The sequence below is a fragment of the Cuculus canorus genome, chromosome 18 (genome assembly GCF_017976375.1).
Source record: "Cuculus canorus isolate bCucCan1 chromosome 18, bCucCan1.pri, whole genome shotgun sequence".
Taxonomy (NCBI): domain Eukaryota; kingdom Metazoa; phylum Chordata; class Aves; order Cuculiformes; family Cuculidae; genus Cuculus; species Cuculus canorus.
In genome coordinates, this window is record NC_071418.1 from 2526294 (window position 1) to 2548765 (window position 22472).

A 22472-nucleotide genomic window follows, 5' to 3' on the forward strand; every position below is an offset into this window, starting at 1 on the left:
TAAAATAGAACAAAACAGGGTAAAACCACATCAAATGGAACCATCTTCTCTGTCTGATAACACAGAGCGGTTCTGAAGATCTGGAATTTAGGTAACTTTTTAAAATTTTGGAAAAATACGGTCAACAACCATTTCAAAGAATCTTTGAAGAATCCCATCCCTACCCTGCACCTCCAACAGCTGCAGTGGAGGCTGCAAAGCCCATATTCCGATGCTCGAGCCTCCTGTGAATGGACTTCATTACTTCCCATAACCACAAGAAACTAAGAGGGATGTGGGGCAGACCGGACTGGAAAAGCTTCTACGCTTGCTTTTATTAACAGGAAGAAACACTAATACTTTCTCTGTGCATTTCTCATTGCCGCTGAATTAAAACCCAACACAATACAAAGAAATGCACTCTTGAACAAATCTTTAGACGAATCCTTTCAGGTAACAGAATCATTTCTTTTTTTTAGATACACACAATATGGTGTTAGAAAAATACAACCTAAAAAGTCCAAAAGTCTCCGGTATTCAAAGTACCTGTTGCATCCTCTGGAATCGCAAAGCTACAACGCTCGTTACCGCTGCTTCATTTAGATCCAGTGCATTTCTAAATCCTAGAGACACAGAAAACAGAAGCAAGGACACTCCAGGAAGACAAAGAAATCCTGTCACTGCCACTGCAGCAAACGCTACTGGAAACAGCACGGCTACTGCTGGCAGGAATCAGCCTGGTGAGCTGCAATTAGGCAAAAAATAAAAGCTAACTGACATACTTGTTTTGCAGACAGAAATGCATTTTCAGTTCAGCTTGTCTATATTTAATGCAGTTATACTCCTGTAGGGACAGGAGCAAAATCATGTATTTTAGTGTCATACAACTGTCAAATACCCCCAAACCGGTATATAAAATAAAATTGATCCAGACCAGCAAAGGGGAAAATAGCAAGTTCCCAATACTGACCAAAGTTTACACTTAAACATATTTTTTCCATACTATAAATTGAATGATTTTGATTCTAATCTTTCCTAGTATTTTTATTTAAGAATTGACTGAGCGAGCATGAAGGTCATTTGGTTCAACTCTGGATATCTCATGGACCAGCATCAGTCCCTCACTTGCCTACATCAGTATTGGAGAGGAAAAACACCCAAGCACCAAGAACACAACAGTTTCCAAATTGCACAAAATGTTTATTGTTAGTCTAGTACATTCAATATCATATTGACTAGAACACAGTAATTCAAAATATTTTTGGCGAATTGAAATTTTTTAAAAACCATTTCAAACACTCCAAAAAGCAATGCCATGAAAAATTAACTTAAAATTAAAACAAACATACTCAAGCAATAGTTTCACTTTTTTTTTCTACAGAAAATACATGTATTTCAGTGGTTTTAACAGTACTGCATTTAAACAAAATATATGAACTCACAAAAAGTGGAAAATATTAAAATAGACACAATGTTAAAAAACTGAGGCATCCAGATGTGTGAGACCGTTGTACTAGGAATTACCTGCCCAGCTGTTCCACTGGCTCTCTTTTGGGGCAGTTAACCAGTCTGCTGGAGCGGTGCTGTTTCTCCAGTCACCTCCTAACACCGTACAGCAATTCTTCTTCAATGCCTTGAATTTGAAGTTTATCCCTCTTGTAAAATCCATAAACAAATGTATATATTCTAAAATACGCAACCCACTGGCACATCTAGGTGCAACACTAAACGGTACCTTGAAAACCTTCCCTATCTCGCTACTTATTGTTTGCAGACAGGCAACATCCAGAACAAAATCTGAAAAAGGCAACACGTTTTGGTTTTGTTTTTAAATACTGACATGAAAACCCGAGTAAATTAGAAAAAGGATAAAGTCAATCTTAATATAAGACATTCATTAGATAGTGGGGCAGGATACAGTTACTGGACACACAGCATCACACTGACTCTTCTACATCTGGCCAATCAACTCACGTGTTCTACAACCACAACTCACTACCACTTCTGGTTTTCCTGTACAGAAACACAGCAATACTATTAAAGATGAGTTTTACCCTGTGTTAGGTCCCAGAAAGACAAGCAACACCGCCTCAGGCTCTCCAAGCACTCCTCCTGAAAGGCTGCGCTTGGGAAGAACCAGTGAATTCAACGTGGTCAGCAATTGCGCTGGACCTGCTGCTCTGGCCAGGACCTCCCAGCAGAACCCCAAGAGAAGTTGGTGGGAACTGGTTCTGCTGGCCAATTTAAATCCCTTTGAAAATCCAAGCCTTAATATTACAGCACCGATACGGGTACATCTCTTCTGGAGAAATGTGTGACTGGTTTGGATAGGGGTATTGGCTCTCCACCTTCCTTACCAGTGACAGCTGCTAGAAAGCCAGCGCTCACCCCAACACCCCAACAGGGAGTAGAACTGGGAATCTCCAGGAGAAACTCACATTAACTACTCAAAGCACCTAAATTCCATCACGGATAAAGCCAAATGAAGGTGCTGTTTCAGTGGTACTAAGGATGAACAGAATATGATCACGTTAAAACTCAGCAGCATCACATTTAGGTTTTAGTCCGTAGAAGTGGTTATTACAATTGCGCCACGATAAAACCTTGGAAGAGGTACAACGCTTGTCAGTACAGTATGTGGAATGTAACCGTTTCTTGCAAGATTTTGCAACATGAGTAACTGCATAGATGACTGTTGTGTGTTTTCAGTTCAACAAATGTACTTGAAAGTTTACAAAAAACACAAAAAGTTTCTATAAAAGTCACATTATACCAAGATAATGGGTGGTAAAAGTGGACTATTTGTCTGTGACTCATGTTCAATAAATGAGTAGTGGAAAGGTGACAGAAACCAATTGCAAATCAAGAGTTACATTTTTGCTATTGCACTGACTTCACCCTTTGAATCACTAATTTAGAAAAGTTCACGTAGTTAAAAATTGTAAAATTAAACTAGAATACAAAATTTATTTGTAAACATCAGGCAGCCAGCTCTACTAACATGGAATGAACTCTTGGTACTGCCGTACAGTATCCTGGTTATTTACAGCACTTGCCGTACGATGGGCAACTGCAGGACACACAACATCAGTTCACAGTAATTGTGTTCAGAGAACTACCAAACGTCAGTGCAGTTTTCCTGTGCAATTTTCCAATGTCCCCGAATTCCTTAAGTCAAATAATACTGTTACAGAGGCCAAGTGCAGATTTTACATATCTATCTATCTCATAAGTGACGAATTATGTCTGCAGGACTTCTGTAAAGGTACTTCCAAATGGCATAGTAATGAACAGCAGCTGCTGTGGCCACAAAGATGTGCCAGATGGCATGGGCAAACGGAATGACTCCATCGCTCTTGAAGAACACCACACCCAGACAATAGATCAAGCCTCCCCAGGCAACCTCCTGAAGTCCATCGGTGTTGCTCTGTCAATTCACAAGGAAAGATTAGGGATGGGGGAGCAGTAAAGGATGGAAAGGGTATTTTATGCACAAAACACAAAGTGCTTTTCCCTCCAGGAAAAAGAAAGCTGGCTGTCAACTTGGAACATCTTGGATAAGACAGACAGACAAGGGAGAAAACCAGTATATTTATATTGCACTTTGTGAAATACATAATAATGTATTTATAGAATAAGTCTCAACAGCACTATAGAAGCAATAGCTGAATAACTCAAGAATTAAGACAAGTTTGATGTTTTGCCTCATGCTCATTAGCAGAGCCAGCAAACATGGAGAAAAAGAAACCCACGTTACTGTGTGAGTTTCATGCAACTCCCGTCAGCTGGCTGAAGCATCTGGCAAGGTTTTGGTACAGCACAGCGTTCACATGGAACAGTTGAGGCATTACTTTACAGAGGTGTCAGATTTATAACATTAGCAAAGAATTATTCAAAGTTATTTAAAACATGTTACTAAAATAATAGTCAAAGCTTTGAGATGGACAAGACACCATGGGATGCTTTATAGATGCATCAAGAAACCTTTTAAAACACAAGTGCCAGTTGTCAAAAGATCAAGTATCCCAGACAGGGTTTGATGCAGTTCCACTACTTCAACTCTTCAATTTTCTCCTGCTTTGCTGATAAAAAGAAGCCTCTCTGAAGAGAGATCTTCCAGCTTTGATGCCCTTAAGTAATTCTGAAAGGGGCAAGAGTTTACTCTCCCCATCTCAGTCCAGATCACAGCATCCACTGAATAGATTTTCCAGCGAGCTCTAACCAAGAAACAGGACAATGTGTTATCAGAAGTCCATTCCACTTTTATATAGAAAAGCTTTTTTCCCCAATTTGTAAGTGAGAAGTGGGCATTAAGTTCATAAATAGTAAAATTTAGGAACATTTCACAACAGGCTAAGTTGTACCTCAAGGTACTTCATGCCTTTTTTACTTAAATGGAAGTGATTGAATTGCTATGTCCAACATATTTTCAGCAGACAGTGAACTTAAGAGGAAAGTGTGTGTTTGTAACGTTAGTAGTCACATTCCTTACCATGGATGTCACCACCAGAGCAGGAGAAAATCCCATCGCTAAATAGAAAAAGAGTTCAACGATCTTATACCTAGAAAGGAATGATTTGAATCATTTAAGGTGGTGTAGGAGAGGATGAACATTTCCTTCAACAGTGAAGAAAATATTTTAGATTTTACGTTAGCATGGGTTCATTAAACTATTCAAAAAGCTTTCCATGCATAAAGATAACCAATGGTTTATGACAAAAGCTAGTATTTATCTCTGCATTGTACAGCTACAGGCAATACCTTCTTCTCCAAGTACTGCCTAGATGCATGCATTTGCATGAGTACTAGCGAGGATAAAAAACATTGATACAGCTTATGTTTTCTTATTTGACGAGAACCTCAGTAGCTCATCTCCTAAACAAAAAGTTAGGTCTTGCTCCCTGGGGATAAGTAATAAAAGCAGGCTCAAGAATTCAGATCTGCAACTCAAGGACTGGCATCTCAAAACCAAAAGGCAACAGGAGTCAATAGGCACCAGTTTATATAAACAATATAATATTGCAGTTTAAGCTACAGGCAATGCTACATGAACTAGGGGCGTAAGAAAGCCGTTATTTCAGCTGGTTTCCTACCCTGCCCACGCTCATCCCTGCTTTCTGGTATCAAAAATTAAAGTTTCAGAAATGGGTACTTCCTTCTCACCCCTTTAAGAGAAGGCAATACAGCCTGAAGACAAGTTATGACAGGATGAAGACAATTATCTTCTGATGAGATTGCATCATTAGTTGCATCATTATCATTGCATATTTCCACTGTTTTGAAGCTCTTATTTCAATGTGTGAAAGGCTGGATAGGAACACCCAGAAAGCAAGAAAGCCCCCTACCATTTAATTTCAGTTTAAAGTGAATTCAAATAAGAATTCTTACTTTTCATGGTAGAGAAATACATAAATGGTTCCTCCAGCAGCCATCAGCCAGATAAACCAACGCATGTGAGATGCTAGAGGTCCAAGCTCACGCAGATTTAACCTGGTAGCACAAAGATTTCAAGAAATTAGTGATGAATGAATAGACTGTACTGACAGAAGAGTGGGCTTGATAAAAATAACTAAATATTCCGAGCTACAACTTAAGCAGAATGGGGGAGCAGACAGACATTATATACACAGTGAAGCAGAAGGTGTGTTTGCATTGATGCGAGGGAAGCATCAACTGGGGGATGTGAAACCAAAATAAATCACTTGCTGCTGTTTTCCAATACTACTTTCTGCTCAGCAAATCCCAGGAGATTAAATTATGTGGCATTTTCCAATGCAGAATGGGGTCAATTGCATCTAAGAAGACACAATCTTTGAAAAACTGCAATAAACTGTTTGCATTATAAAAAGTTTTAATTCTGGAGCTGTGCGTCCAATTGCTTACCATGGTGCATATGATGCTGCAATGAAGACATAGATCATCATTCTGTCACACATGTGGAAGCAATGCTCCATTGTCCTAGGAAAAGAGAGAACAAGTCACCAAGGCAGATTTTGGAAAGATTTTTCTATCATCTCAGTTCCCTGACACACTTTGGAATTAATCTGGGGAAAACAACATCAGCTCCACAACCTCTTAAAACCATTTGGAAGACCCTCCAGCTGACTTCAACTTCAGGTGGTCGTAAGTGAGACACACAGGAGATGAGCACTCCTCCACTCCTCTCTCCTGTCACATTAACTCTGCCTAACGCAGAAACTACTATTCAGTGTCTATTGGCTAAATTCAATTTACGGCCCAGAATTATATAGGACCAAAAAATAAAAATAAATTAAAAAAAAAGGAAAATTAAAAAAAATAAAACCAAACAACAACAACAAAAAAAAAAATCACATTTTGTTTTTGCTATTGCTGCCTTGCTCCCAAGGAGGCTTCCTGCTGCTTAGCTGTGTATTGTATTATAATTATCTTGGCAAACTCTGTGTTCCTCAAAGAATTTGAGCATGCCATAGTCCCAGACAGTATTCTGATTTCTGGAACGGGATTATATCCACCACACACTTAGATTCTGTTTTTCCCATCCAAATTCTGGATTAAGCGCCACTAAAGCCTAGAAAAGCATGTGTTTTCTTCGTAAAAAAGTAGCAGACATGAAAGTCTGTTCGTACGAGAGCTTGGCTCGCTATTTCTTCCAACAGAATGAAGGGTGTTTTGTTCATGATTCAGTACAAGGCACCACTCCAGCCTTTGGTAAAATCATGTTTTTGACTGAGAAACACAACGGAAAAACATCACAGAACACGAAAACAAGACATGTTATAGCGATACCTTAAGTGACTCTTTTTCCAAGAAACGATATGAAATACTGTGGAGACAATGAAGAGCGCACAGAGCCCCATGCCGTACATCCATGCCGTTATCTTTTCCCATCGATCGTCAGAAAGCCGGTGGAGAAGGGCACTACCCACAATGGCAGGAACAATGAGGAACTAAGAAAACAAAAGGCTGTTGTTAACACTGGCAGCCAGCACAGTGCCACCCCAGCGCAGCCACCGCAGGGCGTCACACAAGGCCACACGGCCGACATCGGATGATGTGCTCCTAAGCCGAGCAAGCTTTTCATCTGGTTGGATGTCGACATACAAGCGTCAAGGCTTTGCCAGTGCCTCAGGCACAGCTGTCTGTGATGCCTCTCCTCGCGCCGTCTCAGGCTCGGTGACCAGCTCCGCTAGCCATGACAGAATCAGACAAACAAAAGAATTCGCTAAGTCTTAATAGAGTTTTTATTTTCCCATTCTGCTTTGCATTTCAAAGAGGTTCTGACCTGACTCTACGCTTAGATCTCGACTGCTTCTTCTGCAGAGAGGCAGAGCACAGGACAGACCAAATCAAACTTAAATCCCAAATGAAAAAATAAAGCATTTAAAAACGTTTTGCACGTTTGCAGTTAAAGACGACGAGGAGAATTAAGCAAAGGCTTTGCAGAACTTGTGGTTTAAATATAAATAAATTAGCTGCAAACTTCTCTTATGAATAGACTCTTAAAGCACAAATATGATGATCTTTTAGTGCAGCGTATCCATGTCCATTTTCGTTATCACCTCCCCGTCAAGCAGCTTTAATTCAGATCTTCCAAAACAACCACTGTTAGAACATCATGATGAATTAGTATGCTCACGTGAGATAGCCTAGTGACGTGCAGACTTCATATACACCTAAAATTACACTCCCTTCTACAATAAATTACATGATGTACTGTAGTTTCATTCAGAAAAAAACAAACTAGAAAAAAAAAAGCACGTCCAACAAGAATTTAAAGAAAAGACCCTGCTGGCTCCGACATTTCTATCCCCATCTCCTTTCACTATGAGTACCTTAGCCTAAGCTAAAAATGCCCACAAGCTCCCTTCCAGCCCCTCTGATGTGTCTTAAAATGTTAATTCGTTCACTTGAATTGTAAATAAATAAGGTTCAATTCTTTGTAGTTTAACCCCAGTCTTGTATGCTAAAGAGGAAAGATAGGAACAAATGATGTTTAAACAAATCTGGCAACCCTGCTTTGCAGTACAGGTTTGATAGCTTGGAGTGCACAGTTCTGGTCCAGCCTGCATCATCTTTGTCCTTTATCTGCATAGAGACCAGAGTAAACTGAGGCTCTGATAACTGGAAAAGGAGTTGGTTAATCCAGAGAGTTCAAAGAAAAACAAAACATACAAAGTGACCTTTACTTCTGTCTTTTCAAGTACATCAATAAGAGCTTCATTACTATTCTATTTTCTTTGTTTTTGCAAAACTTGGTACACTTAAGCCAAAAGCCGTGGATCCGGGGAAATGAAAGGTTCGGCATTCCACATCCACAGTATCTGCACCAGAGGTGAAAACACTTTCACAGCTTTGTAAAAAGACTGTGGACGTTGACCTCATGCACTTTAAGGCCAAAAATAGTCTGCCAGTCTGGTTTATCACAAACCATAAATTCCCATATGCATATCCTGGCCAGTCCCCAGATTCAATAAACATTGAAGTGTTTCAGTCCTCAGTTCCTCCTGTTTTTCACATAGGGCATCCAGTTAAAAGTGCAGCTGAAGCCCTGGAGACAGCTAGGGACTCATTTGATGCGGCAGTTGTTTTGTTGAGTTTTTGCAGGAGACAGGAAGATGCTAAGCTCCAGAAATAGTTTCTTTAAGCTGTGTGGTGCTCTCACATTCATCAGTTTCCTTCCCAATTCCTACCACAAAAGCAAATCTTTACTAATTCCCTGTGGAAAGCCTAGGCATGAGCTGCTCGGAGATTCTGCCTGGAGCCCTGACTGAGACCCTGTTACAGGAAGGAAGCCCTCTCTGGAAACAAGGCTTGATATTACACACAACAACTTGCTTTCTTACACAGATATCCCAGCTTTTTACTAGTCTACTAAAACAAATGCTTATAAATTAAGCTATGACGTGTAATGCTCAAACGAGCCAACAGTTTGATGCCAATCACTTTTCCCCAGTAATTATCATATATAAAGTTATAAAGTTGAAATAAATACACAATCTTACTATCTCCTTTTGCATTGCACCTTCAGAGTTAATAATACAGCTACTAAAGAGTACATGGATGAAGACCTGAATTAATCTCCTTTCTGCCCTGTCCTGGTCATGAAGAATGATTCTACCTCTCACAGGAAGCAACGCGACACGAGAAGGATTTATTGTTTTTTTTCTAAGCATTCTATTTGGGAACACTTTCCCTCTGTGCCTGGTATTCATTATGGGAACAGTTAGACTAAACAAGAAATGTTTTATTGCTCTTTTTCTGACCAAAAATACCCTGATACCCCGCTGTTCCAGCCAACTGGATAGAAATGCTTTAGGTATCAATGCCACAGCAGATAACACGATAAAATGGATTTTGTTATATCTAACATCCATCTTACAAAAGAAATATAACACTATAGTCCAGAAAACAAGGCAGATTATCCCATGTTCATTAAAAAAAAACAAACCCCAAACTGTAGCACAAAAACTGTATTTTAACCTGCAGAACAGAGCAGCAACCAAACAGTCCTTTAAAAGGACTTAATCAAAAATTTAGTCAAAGAAACAGAACTAATAGAATAAGCTTAACCGTGTTGTGTCATTTTATGGCAACGACACCACATTTCTAAGTTGCATTTCTAACCCAGAACCGTGACACTTCGATTTACGAATTCTAGTACCTTCGTGAATAGTTGCTAAACCAGAAACAGGGCTGATAGACAGATTTACAGAACAAGAAAGTCAGGACGAAATGGGAACATGAGGGTACATACCCTTTTGCAATATGGAGGAAGACAAAGGACTAAATTGCATTTATTTACAGCCATAGGCAGGAATCTTTAAGAAGAGACTTGGGCACAAGCCCTGTGCAATGTATTTTGGGAATTTTATCTGTATACTTTCCATATTTCCGTAGCCGATCTCTCCCATAGAGAGGTTTAAGAGTGTTATAAATGTTGCTTTTGTTTATCACATTCATGCCAAATTAACTGATTTTCTTTGCACGCACAGCTACTCACGTCACGCAGTCGGCAACAATGACCTTTGATGCACAAGCCACCACAGCAAACCATGGTGTTATTGTTGAGATCTCATGTGCCTTTCATTGGGAGGGAAACGCAAACAGCATAAAGAGGGTCCCCTCCACTTCCTCTTCAGAAAGACAGACAACAGAAAGATCAAGAAAACTGCCAAAAATCACGTGTCACTTAGTTCTTGGTGGTTCTTTCTGTGTCCATCTCCAGCTGCCTGCTCCTGAGGCCACGTACAGTGTCTCCCTGCTCATCAGTTCTGTGCTCAAATAAGGAGCCCAGCATGCTGGAGCAGGAATCCTAGGGGCAACTTGGTTTGTACAATATAGAGAGCAGAGAAACTGTCACCGTCAGACAGGCAGAACTGAAACATTTTCATCACAAGAGCCCTTCTGAAATTTTTATGAGCCTTTTTCCCACGCTCAAATGACCTGGTGAACGCTCCCAGTCTCATTTTTGAAATATTAATACTCATTTCTTCCTTTTTTCCCCCACGCACTGCACAGCCCAAGAATGGAATAGAGAGACTATAACTTATTTTAAGAACAGCATCTCCTTCTAAAGCAGTTGAAAGAAACTTCTAGAAAAACATAAAGCAAGTTATGCCTAAATTGTGAGGGTTTAATACAACAGAGCATACCTTTTGTCTGATAAACGCTAGGTACGCTGCAAAGTCTCACAACTGGAAGAGCCATCTCCCCCTTAGATTTAGCTTATCTTACAACCCACATTCTTACGACTCCTGCTTCTCTCATACACTGTTTCCTTCCTGTTCTTCTAAATAGAGAACAGTCTTTTCTGTCTGTGTGTTCAACTGCCTGGCTGCCCTTCCTGTCTCCAGTGTCTGCAGACAAGTCAGTACTTCATTTAAAGCTAAAAAAAAAACCATTTTAAAACCCTTACTAGTTAAAAATTTGAAGATACCTTTCTACAGTACACAAAGTGAGCTTTTAAGTATTGTAACTAAAAGCTACAGGCAGATTCTGTATCCCCATTTATTAATTGTTTAAGTTTTTTGTTTTTAAGCAGCTGCCTTAACTGACTACTGTGTATTTAAGTGAAAAACCAGACAGGATATCTACCGAGGAGCACAACCACACTCGTAAAACACAAGCTGACTACTTTCTGAATTACAAAAGCTTTGGAAAAAAAAACACATGGAGAATCATTGCTAGATTCTGTTTTGTAGCAATTACACCAATGTCTAATTGAAAACTCACACTGTAACCTAAGAAAGACTCAACCACTCAACCTTCTAACATTTAGTACAACAGTCTGTAACATAGAAGTAAGCATCCCCCTCAGCATCTTCTGTACAATCCACTGCACTTTCCTGGATTAGATTCCTATTGCATGGCTTTAAAATTTTGATTAAATGTTATTTATTGCACACGATTTTATTCAAGGGGTAACAATGCTTCCTTTACACCGCACTTTATTTTTTTCCAAAGGGTGCACTAACATTTCATAGCCCCACGCTGTTAACAGATCATGGAGGTTTCAGCATGTAGAAGGAGGTTTCAGCATCCTACCAGAAAATACTGCTACGATACCTCGGCTGTAGCCTACCGCTAACAGGCAGGAATAAGACATGCCTGTTTTTCAGCTACACGAAGGCTAGAACTGCTAAGGAGTACTTAGCAACTTCTGCCAGACATTTTGAAATTAGCTTTTTGGCCAGAGCAAACAACATTTGTACAAGGATTACGAGATAAACTACATATTTGTGCTAACTATCAGAATGTTGCTTCATTCTTTAGACAAGTAAGTGTATATTTACATAATGCTGTACATGAAATCCTTGGCTTAAAAACACATAAGCTTCAGCTAACTTTTCTATACGTAATGCAAAGTGATTCTGTTTTCACCAGCACCAAAGCTGTATGTTGGGCATTCATTAAAATATATGCGAAGGATCCTTAAGAACAGAGCTTTCTAGATCTGAAGAGTCCCATACACTACCTTAAGCACTACCTCGTGCGTTCATATCTGTAGCTCTCTCAGACACACTGGCGATAAGAGACTGAGGACAAGGGCAAACATACTTCAGATACTTGGAGCTAAGCAAGGGATTGAAGAAAAAGCACAAGCCGCTTTTATAAAATGCTATCTTAAAAACCAAACACACATTTTTAAGTCCTTTTCCAAGTGCCAGACAGCAAGTTAAACTTCCCAATTACTAAGAAAAAACCCCACCTGAACTGCTTCACTATCTTGTGTATATCTCATATTCAAATCTAGTGTGGGTCCATATATTGGGAAAATAAGGAGAGACTAGGCTGTGTAGTGCGGCTGTCAGCCTCCTTCAAAACAGGAGATCTCCGAGAATCAACTCATACATGTTTAAGATCAAAACTAAGCACTCTAACTCTTCTAATACCCACATGATAGGGTTATGAAACCTTCACTTCTAACATACATAAAGCTTTCTTATACTTGCGGTACAACTGGCACGATGCTATGTGAGGAAAGAACTGGGAAATCTGCCTTGCAAGATTAACTCATCCAGTCGTGTATTCACTTTACCACAGCCATTCTTTGGCTGGGACAGAGGAAAAACATCTAAAGACATGTAACTAGCTTTGGTGAAAAGGAATCCTATGAAGGACTTGGAGCTCCTAGAGCTTCAGAACAGGAATTTGTTATTACCAGCCACCCAACTAAGGTTATGTTTGCTGGACTGTTAAGATGAAGTTCATAAAAACAGAGGAGCTGTGAATGTGAATACACTCAGGCAAAAGGCAAGTGTTTAGCCATCCACCACCCACCCCAAAATGTATTGAAACATCTGGTTTCAAAGCCAACCAAACAAAAAAGGCAATGTACTTACTGCATGTGTGTAACAGTTAGCAGCATGTTCATAGCAAGTGGGTTTGTAGCGGCTGTTTGCTGGCGCTGGGTGGTTCATGAACCTGTTGAATGATTAAGAAGTACTTTTAGGAAAGGTAATAAACCATCTCTTTGGAGTGTCACGAGGAATACCTCCAAATTATAAGTACAGACACGTTAGAAGTAACTGTTATTTAAATTGTAGGCTCTCTTAAAAGAAAGAGATGTTGAATAAACGCCTCTGACTGCCTGTCACAGCGGATGGTTGTCTTTAATCAAGACTTTGCACACAGAAGTGAGACCCCCTCTTTTCCAACAGGTCAGCCAGATGAAGAATGAACTATTTCCTATTTAAATTACATAACATGGACTCAGATTGCTCTCGAAATATGGACTTCACCATAGCTGCCAAGGGTTACTCATCTTCTAAGAAGTTCTAGAAACTGCAGCAATATTCTGACCCATAAGACCTTGGAATAAAACAACACAAACACTGACTTTTCAATTCCTATAGCAAGTGATATTTGTGTTTGGAGTATGAGATTGTTTGGATTTTTCTTTGAGGCTATTCCTACCTTCTGTCTGTAAGCAAGACCCAAGCTACACAGGGATGAAAAGAGACTCCAAGGGTTAACCCCGAGGAGGAAAACTTAAGAGGTCTACAGTAGAGTTGCACCTTTTCTTTAAAGATTTTCACATATTACCTAACCAAATAACCACACCAAAGACAGTCCATGCAAATCAACCCAAGCATGATGAAACTTGGGAAAGTCTTGGAAGAACTTGCCAATGCAAACGCTGCATTTAACTATTCTAAAAAACCAAACACTTGAGTCATTTCCGTGAAACTCCACAATTTAAATCTGTACATAAAAGCCTCTAAAATATCCCAGCACAGCTTACTGTCACACAGAACTGATTCTCCTCCACTAATACATTCCAGTTTAGACCATTACAAAACTATGCATTGACAATTAGTCCAGTATCCGACAAGCCAGGAACAGTTTCACAACAAATACAGAACATGTCTATATGTTCAGAACTGAGCAGCTTTGTTAGCTGGATTTATATAAAGAGCTTGTTAGAGAAACTGTGGTCCTCCCCCACGTCTCTCCTGGTTTCAGTCAAAACCAGACCTATTTTTACGACATCCATAAAATATTGGCCAATCTCAAACCAGGGAAAACCAAACAAACAACAGAAAAAGCCCAACCAGAATCTTATAGTTTGAGTAAGCAATTCCAGATTTTGGGGAGAGAAGACACTTGGTCTACAAAGCACCTAATAAATAGCTCAAGAAAACTATTTTTTTCTAAACTGACATATGAAAACCTAACAGTATTGATAAAATAATGCAATGTTATGATTTGTATACAAATCGTGGCAATGTCAACAAAGAGCTTCAACTGTTACTAATAAAAGGGGTAAGAAAAACATGTATTTCATTCATGGACAGTAGGAATGTTTGTTAGCAAACGAATAATTCCATGGGAGTTAATACATGGTTAAAAAACGGCAGCTGATTTTGTCAGTGATAAATGACACCTTGCTTTCCTCTCCAGGAGGACAATGACATTGTAGTCATACACAGAGGCTTGCAGAACATTTGGAAAGTGGTTTTGTTGCCCAGAGCATCCAGGTCTTCAACAGCTGCTGGAGGCCATCTCAGCATCCTCCACAGACAGAACAGTCCCTGTACTCTGTTCTGCTTCCAAGTTAGGAAAACATTTAAAAATAAAAGCATCTGTTGGCTCAGTGGAGGGGCTGGGATTAGACTGCCCTTGCTCAACTCCATAAACTCAAAGTCATGGGAAACCTTTCACCGATTGCATCTAGAATATTATTACACTTCTCCAAAGGCCATGGCAGGACATTTGGACTTCACAAGAAGTCCAAAATTAAAAAACATCCCAAGCCCCACAACAAAATAACCCAACGGAATGAGTTTACCCTCAGTATAAGGATATATTATAATTTTTGTTGCTCCGAAATTCTATAGAGGATGTTACCTCATCTAAAAACTTATAAATAATTGAAGGCAGCCTGCTAATGGGATCTACTATTATCCATTAGAGGATAACTTTTAATTTCTTTTCCCCTTTTTATTTATATTTATTTAGTAGACAAGACCCTGAGTAATGTTAGATTTCAGACATCATTATGAACAAACACTCTGAAAAGTCTATCTATTATTAGGATATCTTATTCTCAACAACTTAAAGACAGCACTGTTAGCAGTAAAACAGAACATACAGATATTAACAAAACTACCCTTTCTCTGTTATCTACACAAAGGATGGAGGGTTTTCTCACCTTGTTTGTGCCAGCACAGGACTGACGCAAATACTTGCTCTTCTGAGCAGTAACTTTAGGCTGGCAGAATAGACAGGCACCAGGTTTTGGACAATTTCACGCTTAAACATCTCAATTTCTTTCTAAATAAATATTTTAATTCCGATCATTGAATTTAAAACAAGAGCAAAAATGGTTAGTAACACGGCTGTTGAGGAGAAAGCTTTATCAGACTTTCCAGCAGCTGGAACTTGCTTTTCTTTCGGTAGAGAGAGAGTTTTGGCCAAACTCCACCACCAGCAACACTTCACTCATCCCCTTCACCTATGTGTTTACACCAATACCACGACCACCAGTGTGTTCTGGCAGGAAGAGGGAGAGTTCAGCATTACCTCTACCATAAAAGAAAGGATCTCGAACACCCCCCAGCATCTAACTTGGCTGTTCACCTGACACCTGCACCGCTCCTTGCTGCGAGACCCAGGCAGCGCACGTGGGAACGTGTGCACTCCGGTCACTGCTCACAGACACCGTTTTCAGGACAGCAAAGCTTCAGTGACTTCCCTGTCCTTTTTATCGTTATAAATATAAACGTTATGAGGAACGACTTTAGAGGAAGGATCATTTACAAAGGGGCTCAATAGGGCAATAATTCCAGCCAATGCTTCTTTGGAGTTTGTTTCATCTCCAGGTTGACAGTTTGTGTTTACTGCTCTAAGAGAAAGACCTAAGTTTGAAATAGCTGCTGTGGGATGTTACAGCAAGGTACTCAAACTCAGGAAAAGCTATTCTGACACAACACGGTTAAAGAAGTCAGTCCCACACTCCTGTTGTATATACGTATGATATTGCAATATCAAGGCAGAAGAATTTGACCTATTCACAATCTGGAGGCAAAAACATTCTGTTCTTTCTCAAAGATAAAGAAAGGGAGCCCACAGCATCACAAACAACAGATGCTTTTTGTTTTCTGTCACGTGAATGTTGCAACACAGGGACGTTGGCTCTCTTCCCGTCTACAGGTCAGGTTTGTCTCTTCTGAAAAAGATAATTGCGAGGGATATAATCTCACCTTCCCCAAAGTGGAAACCCGTAGACAGCATACACTCCTTCACACAGCCATTAAAGGTTATTATCAAACGCAGCACAGGCTGATAATGTTCCATTGAACTGCACTACGATTTACGGAAAACAGCTTTAAGCGAAGCCTTCCGATTCTCTAGCAAATCTCTAATGTATTCTTTAATGGGAACCCCAGTGAAACCGAGTCAGTTAATCAGGGGGTATGCAGTATTATCTCTCCAGAACGCATAAATACTTCTCTATTTATGATCCTGACAATCCAAGGCCTCCAATATAAAATATTAACTCCTTCAGTATTAGAATCTGATATTTCTGAAATGAACAGACTGGTAAGTACTTGCAGTCACCCACAAGAGCAGAAGGCTTTTGCGCTGAACCAAGTTACGAGTTCATTTTCACAATTTAAACACATCCATAAAGCTCAAGAACCACTTGAGGTCAAGGAAGCCCAAACTTCCCAGCACGCAAACCACCTTCTTCGATGAGCACACTCCCAATATAAGTGGAAAAGAGGCATTGAGAAAGACGTGACAATTCAGAATGGGAAAAGAAACTCATACCCTTCCCTTTACACTATTTGCACTTTGATCCTGAAACACTTCAAATATTTAAAACGTTAACCGTATGGACTGGTCTGCTCTTTGTGAGAGACCCCAGTCTTGCGTTCCAAGAAGTGGACACTGTATGTCTCCTACATACAGTGATTCCTAGCGATTCCACAATGAGGAGGTCATAGTACTTGTGAGAGAAAAAGAGGAAGAAAAATTCTTTGTTTTAGCACTCGAACTTCGAAATTATCCAATCCCCAATCCATTGCACGTATCTGTACAGCATTTGTCCGGTGCCACTGCAAGTCCTACCCAGAATGCAGAAAAGAAAAGCGCTTTTCAAATCTTCCCTTATTCTTGGTTCCCATCTGCTGAATGAATTACTCTTTGAAGCATGAAGTAAAACGTCAGTGAACACAGCAAGCACTGACACCAGCCTCAAAGATCTGGATTTTTTAGTCTTTTCAGGAAATACATTTCCTTTATTCAGCAAAAAAGGCCTCACACTTCCTTTACCAGCTTAAAAGCACATTTTTCTATCTTTTCTTGTGCCTTCCAGCAGCACGAGAGAACATTTAGATCTAATAAGCTGCAAATAGCAGCATATGAAAAACAAGGTGGGGATAATTCCACAAAAGCAGCAGCAGCACACATTAAATGGGGTTCCATATTTAGATACTGAAGCAATCTTTATGTTATCAGCTCTTTGTCTTTGAAAGGAAAAACAAAGACAAAATAATCACAAGCAGATCAAAACAGATCAGCACTACACTCTCACGATAAGCGTTTAGGTAAGATTTTTGAAGGGAAAAGAAGAGGTTCATAAAAGCTTGCTTTCCTTGATCAAATTGGCAGAGATTTCCTCTTTACAAATCCAGTCCATTCAGTTCAAAAATAGAGCCATTTTTGGACCTTCCATCCTGGATCAGAGATTATCTGGTTGCGGTTTGTAACTGTTGACATAACCTTTACTATCACTGAACAACTGAGTCACAGAAATAATTCAGATCAGCACAGAAGCAGCCCACAGATTTGAAAATATCAGTGAAACCACACGCTGTGTAAAGGTTTGTGTACTTGCAGCACGATGCTAGGGAGAAAATGAAATCTGCAATGCTCTGAGAACCCATTAGCAACTGTGGCATCATACAGAGATTAGGTCATGGAAAACAGTGTCTGCTCATCCCACTGACCTCCCCAAAGCCACCTCAGCCTTGCAAAAGGCAAAATTCCAAGCGGAGAGCGAACAGAACATCAGGTAGGTGCAGGGTTCAGCCAGCGTAACAGCCCAGCCGTGGGCTAGAAACCAACTCGGATCACACTCCCGTTGAGCTCCCTCTCAGGTCTTGTTCAATTTTATTTCCCTTTTAATACTTGGGCTTTGGTTTCTTGAGCAACTTGGTGAAAGGGGAGCAGAGCAGCCCTACAGGGAGCCAACGTGGAACTGGTCTTACCTAGAAGACAGACTACCACTTGTGGTCACTGCCCTCGCACCTGGACCTGGGGTGGTTAAGCACCTAAAGCCCATCTAGACACACTTACCCAGGAACATCCATGGCACCCCTCCCTACTGACCTGAGTGAATACGAACAGCACCTTCAACCGCTCCGAGCGGAACAGAACGGGAAGCTGGGGCTCCGCTGAGGGGTTGGAGCAGAGGGGAGTGGGGAGCAAGAGAGGGGATCCACCCCAGGGCAGAGGGAGCAAACGGGGACACGAGGGGGGCAGAGGAGGTGCGGGGGGCAGAGGAGGACAGCCCAGCCTGGGGCAGAGGGTGGCATGGGGGTCAAGAGGAGATGAGAGGACTAAATGGGGGGCATGGGGAGCAAGAAGAGGGGCAGGAGCCAAGAGGGGACAGCCCAGTGTGGGGCAGAGGGTGGCATGGGGGGCAAGAGGAGGTGTGGGGGCCAAAAGGGGGGCATGGGGAGCAAGAAGAGGGCAGGAGCCAAGAGGGAAACAGCCCAGCCTGGGGCACAGGGTGGCATGGGGGGCAAGAGGAGGCATGGGGGCCAAAAGGGGGGCATGGTGAGCAAGAAGAGGGGCAGGAGCCAAGAGAGGGACAGCCCAGCCTGGAGCAGAAGGGGATAGAGAAAGGGTAGGGGGCAAGAGGGGGCAGCCCAGCCTGGAGCAGAAGGGGATAGAGAAAGGGTAGGGGGCAAGAGGGGACAGCCCAGCCTGGGCAGAGGGAACAGAGGGCAGCATGTGGGGCAAGAGGAGGTGTGGAGGCCAACAGGGGAGCAAGAGGAGCGAGAAGAGGTGCAAGGGCCGAGACGGGGCAGAGGGGGACAAGGGGGCAGAGGGAATGCGGGGGGCAATGACGGGGGCAGCCCGGAGCAAAGGGATAAAATCGGGAGGGTAAAAGGGGGTACCCAGCGCAGCCCTGGGGCAGAGGGAGCCCCGGGGGAGGCGGCACGGCCCCGGCTGCCCGAACCCGCCGGTTTAACAGCGGGGAAGAAAGAAAATGAATCAATAACCCACACACGCACGCACAGCTCCTCCCGAACCGCGGAATGCCGCCCGTTCCTCACCTCCTGCACCGGTCCTGGAGCCGCCGCATGGGTGCGGGGGGTCCCGAGCCCGCACCCGCATTGGCGTGCGAGCCGCCGGCCGGGGAGGCGCGGGAGCCGCGCGGGCGCCCGTTTTAAGGGGCTGAGCTCAGACCGCCCCCCCACGCTCCGGCAGCGCCTCCCACCGCCCCCCCCCGCCCCGCCCGCTTTACCGGCTGCGATCAGACCGCCCCCCCTCCGCCTCCGCCCGCAGCGCTCGCCCCGCCCAAAGCCCCGCCCATTCAGCACTAAGTCACGCCCCTTCAGCACAAGCAACGCCATGTCGGTCTGTAGCCACGCCCGTTCGACGCGAAACCACGCCCCCTCCGAACAAACCACGCCCATTTAAAAACATAAGCCACTCCCCCTCAGTGCACAAACATCTACTTCAAACCTAAACCGCGCCCCCTCGGCCCAAGGCCACGCCCCTCGATGCAAAGGCCACGCCCTCTCGGTCCAAAGCCATGCCCCCTCGGCCCGCAGCAATGGCGGGAGATTGAGTGGGGAGTGTGGGGTGAGGTGGCGGTGCCCCCCCCGGGAGCTGTGCTTCTAGGGTGGAGGTGATACCAAAAATGCCAACAAATCAGCGCTCCGACACTGGTTTTGGAGCATCCTTTACCCATCCTGGCAGCACGAGGGAGGGGTCCCCATCTCGCAGCGAGACCAGAGCTGGGACAGAATGTATTTCCCACTTGCGCGAGTGTAAATCTTCCCAGAAATCTCATACGTGTTCCATTCCTCTCCGAGGACTCATTTTAGTGTTGTTATGAATGTAACAGTCAAATCTCTGCTAATTGGGAGGTGGCTCCAGCTCTGCCTGCCCTTGCGTTTGAGACGGGGAGAGACTGCAAACGGGGTTAGAGAAAACCACCCCTCTGTTCAGCACAGATCAGACTGAACACAGGGTTGGTGGGTCTGTAAAAACACGGGAAAACCGCGCTATAAAACCCTTCATTCTTCATGATGAGGGTGGGGAGGCCCTGGAACAGGGTGCCCAGAGAACCTGTGGCTGCCCCATCCCTGGAGCGGTTCCAGGCCAGGCTGGATGGGGCTCGGAGCCCCTGATCCAGTGGGAAGTATCCCTGCCCATGGCAGGGGGTTAGAACTGGGTGGGCTTTGAGGTCCCTTCCAATCCAAACCATTCCATGATTCTATGTAAACAACAGCAGCAGCAGCAATGTTGGGGCTAAAGGCTCCCCAGCCCTGCGGCTGTGAGAGGGGATCTAACAGCGTGGAGCGATGGGAGATGGTGGTGGGATTGCCCTTGTTTCTGCACGTTCGCCCAAAGAAGCAGGTAGATGAGGCGATTTCAATGTGCCTGGGCTGTAAATGCTGGAAGTTGACAGTCTTTCCACAAGGGATGTGGTGTGGGCTGGTGGAGGCGCCCGGCTCTGAGCTGCAGCCCTGGTCCCATGGGCAAGTCCCTGGCCACGGAGGAGGCGCCCCAGTTGGCAGAGGAGAGCCCTATCTCAGCTACCGCAAAAGCAAGCTACTCATGGAATAATTTACTCTGCTCTAAATCAAGGTTACGGCAGCCAGACTGCTGTTATAACCTATCTTCCCCATTCCCCCAGCTGTAAACCATAATCTCAAACCACACTTTTCCCAGCAAGGGTGAAGAGATAGTTTGAGGCACGTTTCTGTGAGATTAAGGTGGTGTTGCCTCGTGTAGCACAAATCAGGAAATGAATTATGATATTAAGTTCTATTCAGCCTTCTGTCTTCTAATCTAAGATCTTGTTTACAATAGGATTTTGAGCAGTTCCAGCCCTCAACAAAAGCGATTAGTATAGGCACACGGAAGCACACCACTGGTTTAGACAAATAAACTATTATATCCAGCATCGATATCTTTTATGGTGGGACTGAGACAGATGAGATCTTCCGATGGCTGCTGCCACCATTTGTAAGTCACCTCCTACCTGTGCCAGGTAATCACCTCCAACACAGGCACCAGAAGGAAGAGTCAGCCTCAGGACCTGGGTGGCAATCAGCCTAATTCTGACTTTACATGGCCCTTAGTCCCTTTTACTAACTCTTCCTCAATGTCAGGAGTGAAGAAACAATTAGGTGGTAACAGCTTTGTCAACTGCCACAGCAAGCCCTTTGTAGGGCTACAAAGACAATCCAAGGGCTGGAGCACCTTCCATAGGAGGACAGGCTGAGAGAGTTGAGGTTGTCCAGCCTGGAGTAGAGAAGGCTCCAAGGAGATCTTATAGCGACTGTACCTGAAAGGGGCTACAAGAAAGCTGGAGAGAGAATATTCATAAAGGCTTGTGGGGATAGGACGAGGGGGAATGATTATGAACTGGAGAAGCACAGATTGTCCCAACCCAAACTATTCTATGATTCTATGACATGCTTGCCCCTTGATTCTCTAATTTGGGATGGAATAAGCTCTTCTGGTACAAATTACAGATTTTGGCTTCCAACGGGGGTTTGCTGCAAGGATGGCTGAGGCTGGGCAAGAAGAACAGTGCAGACAGATAGTCATTCAGCTTTGCTCGAGGAAGAGTAGAGCTTGTTGCTGGAAGGGATAGCTGAAACACAGAGCCAAGCCCGTTCCATAAGAAATACTTCCATTAATCTCAGAGTGGTATTACTGATAATAAATTGGTACAATCTGTCATCTGATTTAACTGTCACTGCTAGTTATGTTTCATATTGCTTATGTTATCTGTTAATCCAGCTGGAGCAAGGTTTGAGGACACCACTGAAGAACTCAGCCAGGCACACATGCCTGTGTTTGAACATCTGAAGCTTCAGTGGGATCCCAACAGCAGGGCTTTATTTTGAGGTAAAACTTGTGGTTTTACCACAAGCTACCTTCCTCAATGCTACACACCCATCCTTGCATTCCTCTGCCCCAACAATTTATTCTTTGAGGTTGTAAAAGCATTCAGGAGTGTGTGACATTATGGGCACCATGACTGGAAGGCTGAGTTCTGGGTGCTTCTGGTAAATAGGTGGTCTGACTCCAGTAAAATGAGTCTGCTGAGACCTTCAAAGGTGCCCACAGAGGCTGCATTTTGTCTCCATCTTGTCTCTCTCCCTCTGCTCCTCTTTGGCTGTTTTTCTGTCTCTTCGCAAACAACTCATTTTCACTTCCTTCCCTGCTGCCTTTGACGTTTGATCTAAACTCTGCCTCATAGTTTTCAAAGCGTACTTTTTCACCTTTGTTCTGGGCTCACAAGGTCTCAC

The 22472-nt window shown here is 42.9% G+C and overlaps 1 protein-coding gene across 2 annotated transcripts in view; it reads right to left on the minus strand.

Annotated features, from left to right (window-relative positions):
- Nucleotides 1–1158: 1158 nt before the first annotated feature.
- MMD (monocyte to macrophage differentiation associated) overlaps nucleotides 1159–22472 on the minus strand; it is a 43764-nt gene continuing 22450 nt past the window's right edge. Inside the window, exons 1-7 of one of the 2 annotated variants that reach the window (XM_054082902.1) lie at nucleotides 19254–19404; nucleotides 12804–12885; nucleotides 6748–6908; nucleotides 5863–5937; nucleotides 5368–5469; nucleotides 4472–4541; nucleotides 1159–3406 (exon numbers count right to left, since the gene is read on the minus strand). In XM_054082902.1, the coding sequence (XP_053938877.1) occupies nucleotides 3206–3406; nucleotides 4472–4541; nucleotides 5368–5469; nucleotides 5863–5937; nucleotides 6748–6908; nucleotides 12804–12885; nucleotides 19254–19282 (720 nt within the window). In that variant the 5' untranslated portion in view covers nucleotides 19283–19404 and the 3' untranslated portion in view covers nucleotides 1159–3205. Of the gene's footprint in view, nucleotides 3407–4471; nucleotides 4542–5367; nucleotides 5470–5862; nucleotides 5938–6747; nucleotides 6909–12803; nucleotides 12886–19253; nucleotides 19405–22472 lie in introns of those variants that run through there. The other variant, XM_054082901.1, reaches the window with a different exon arrangement.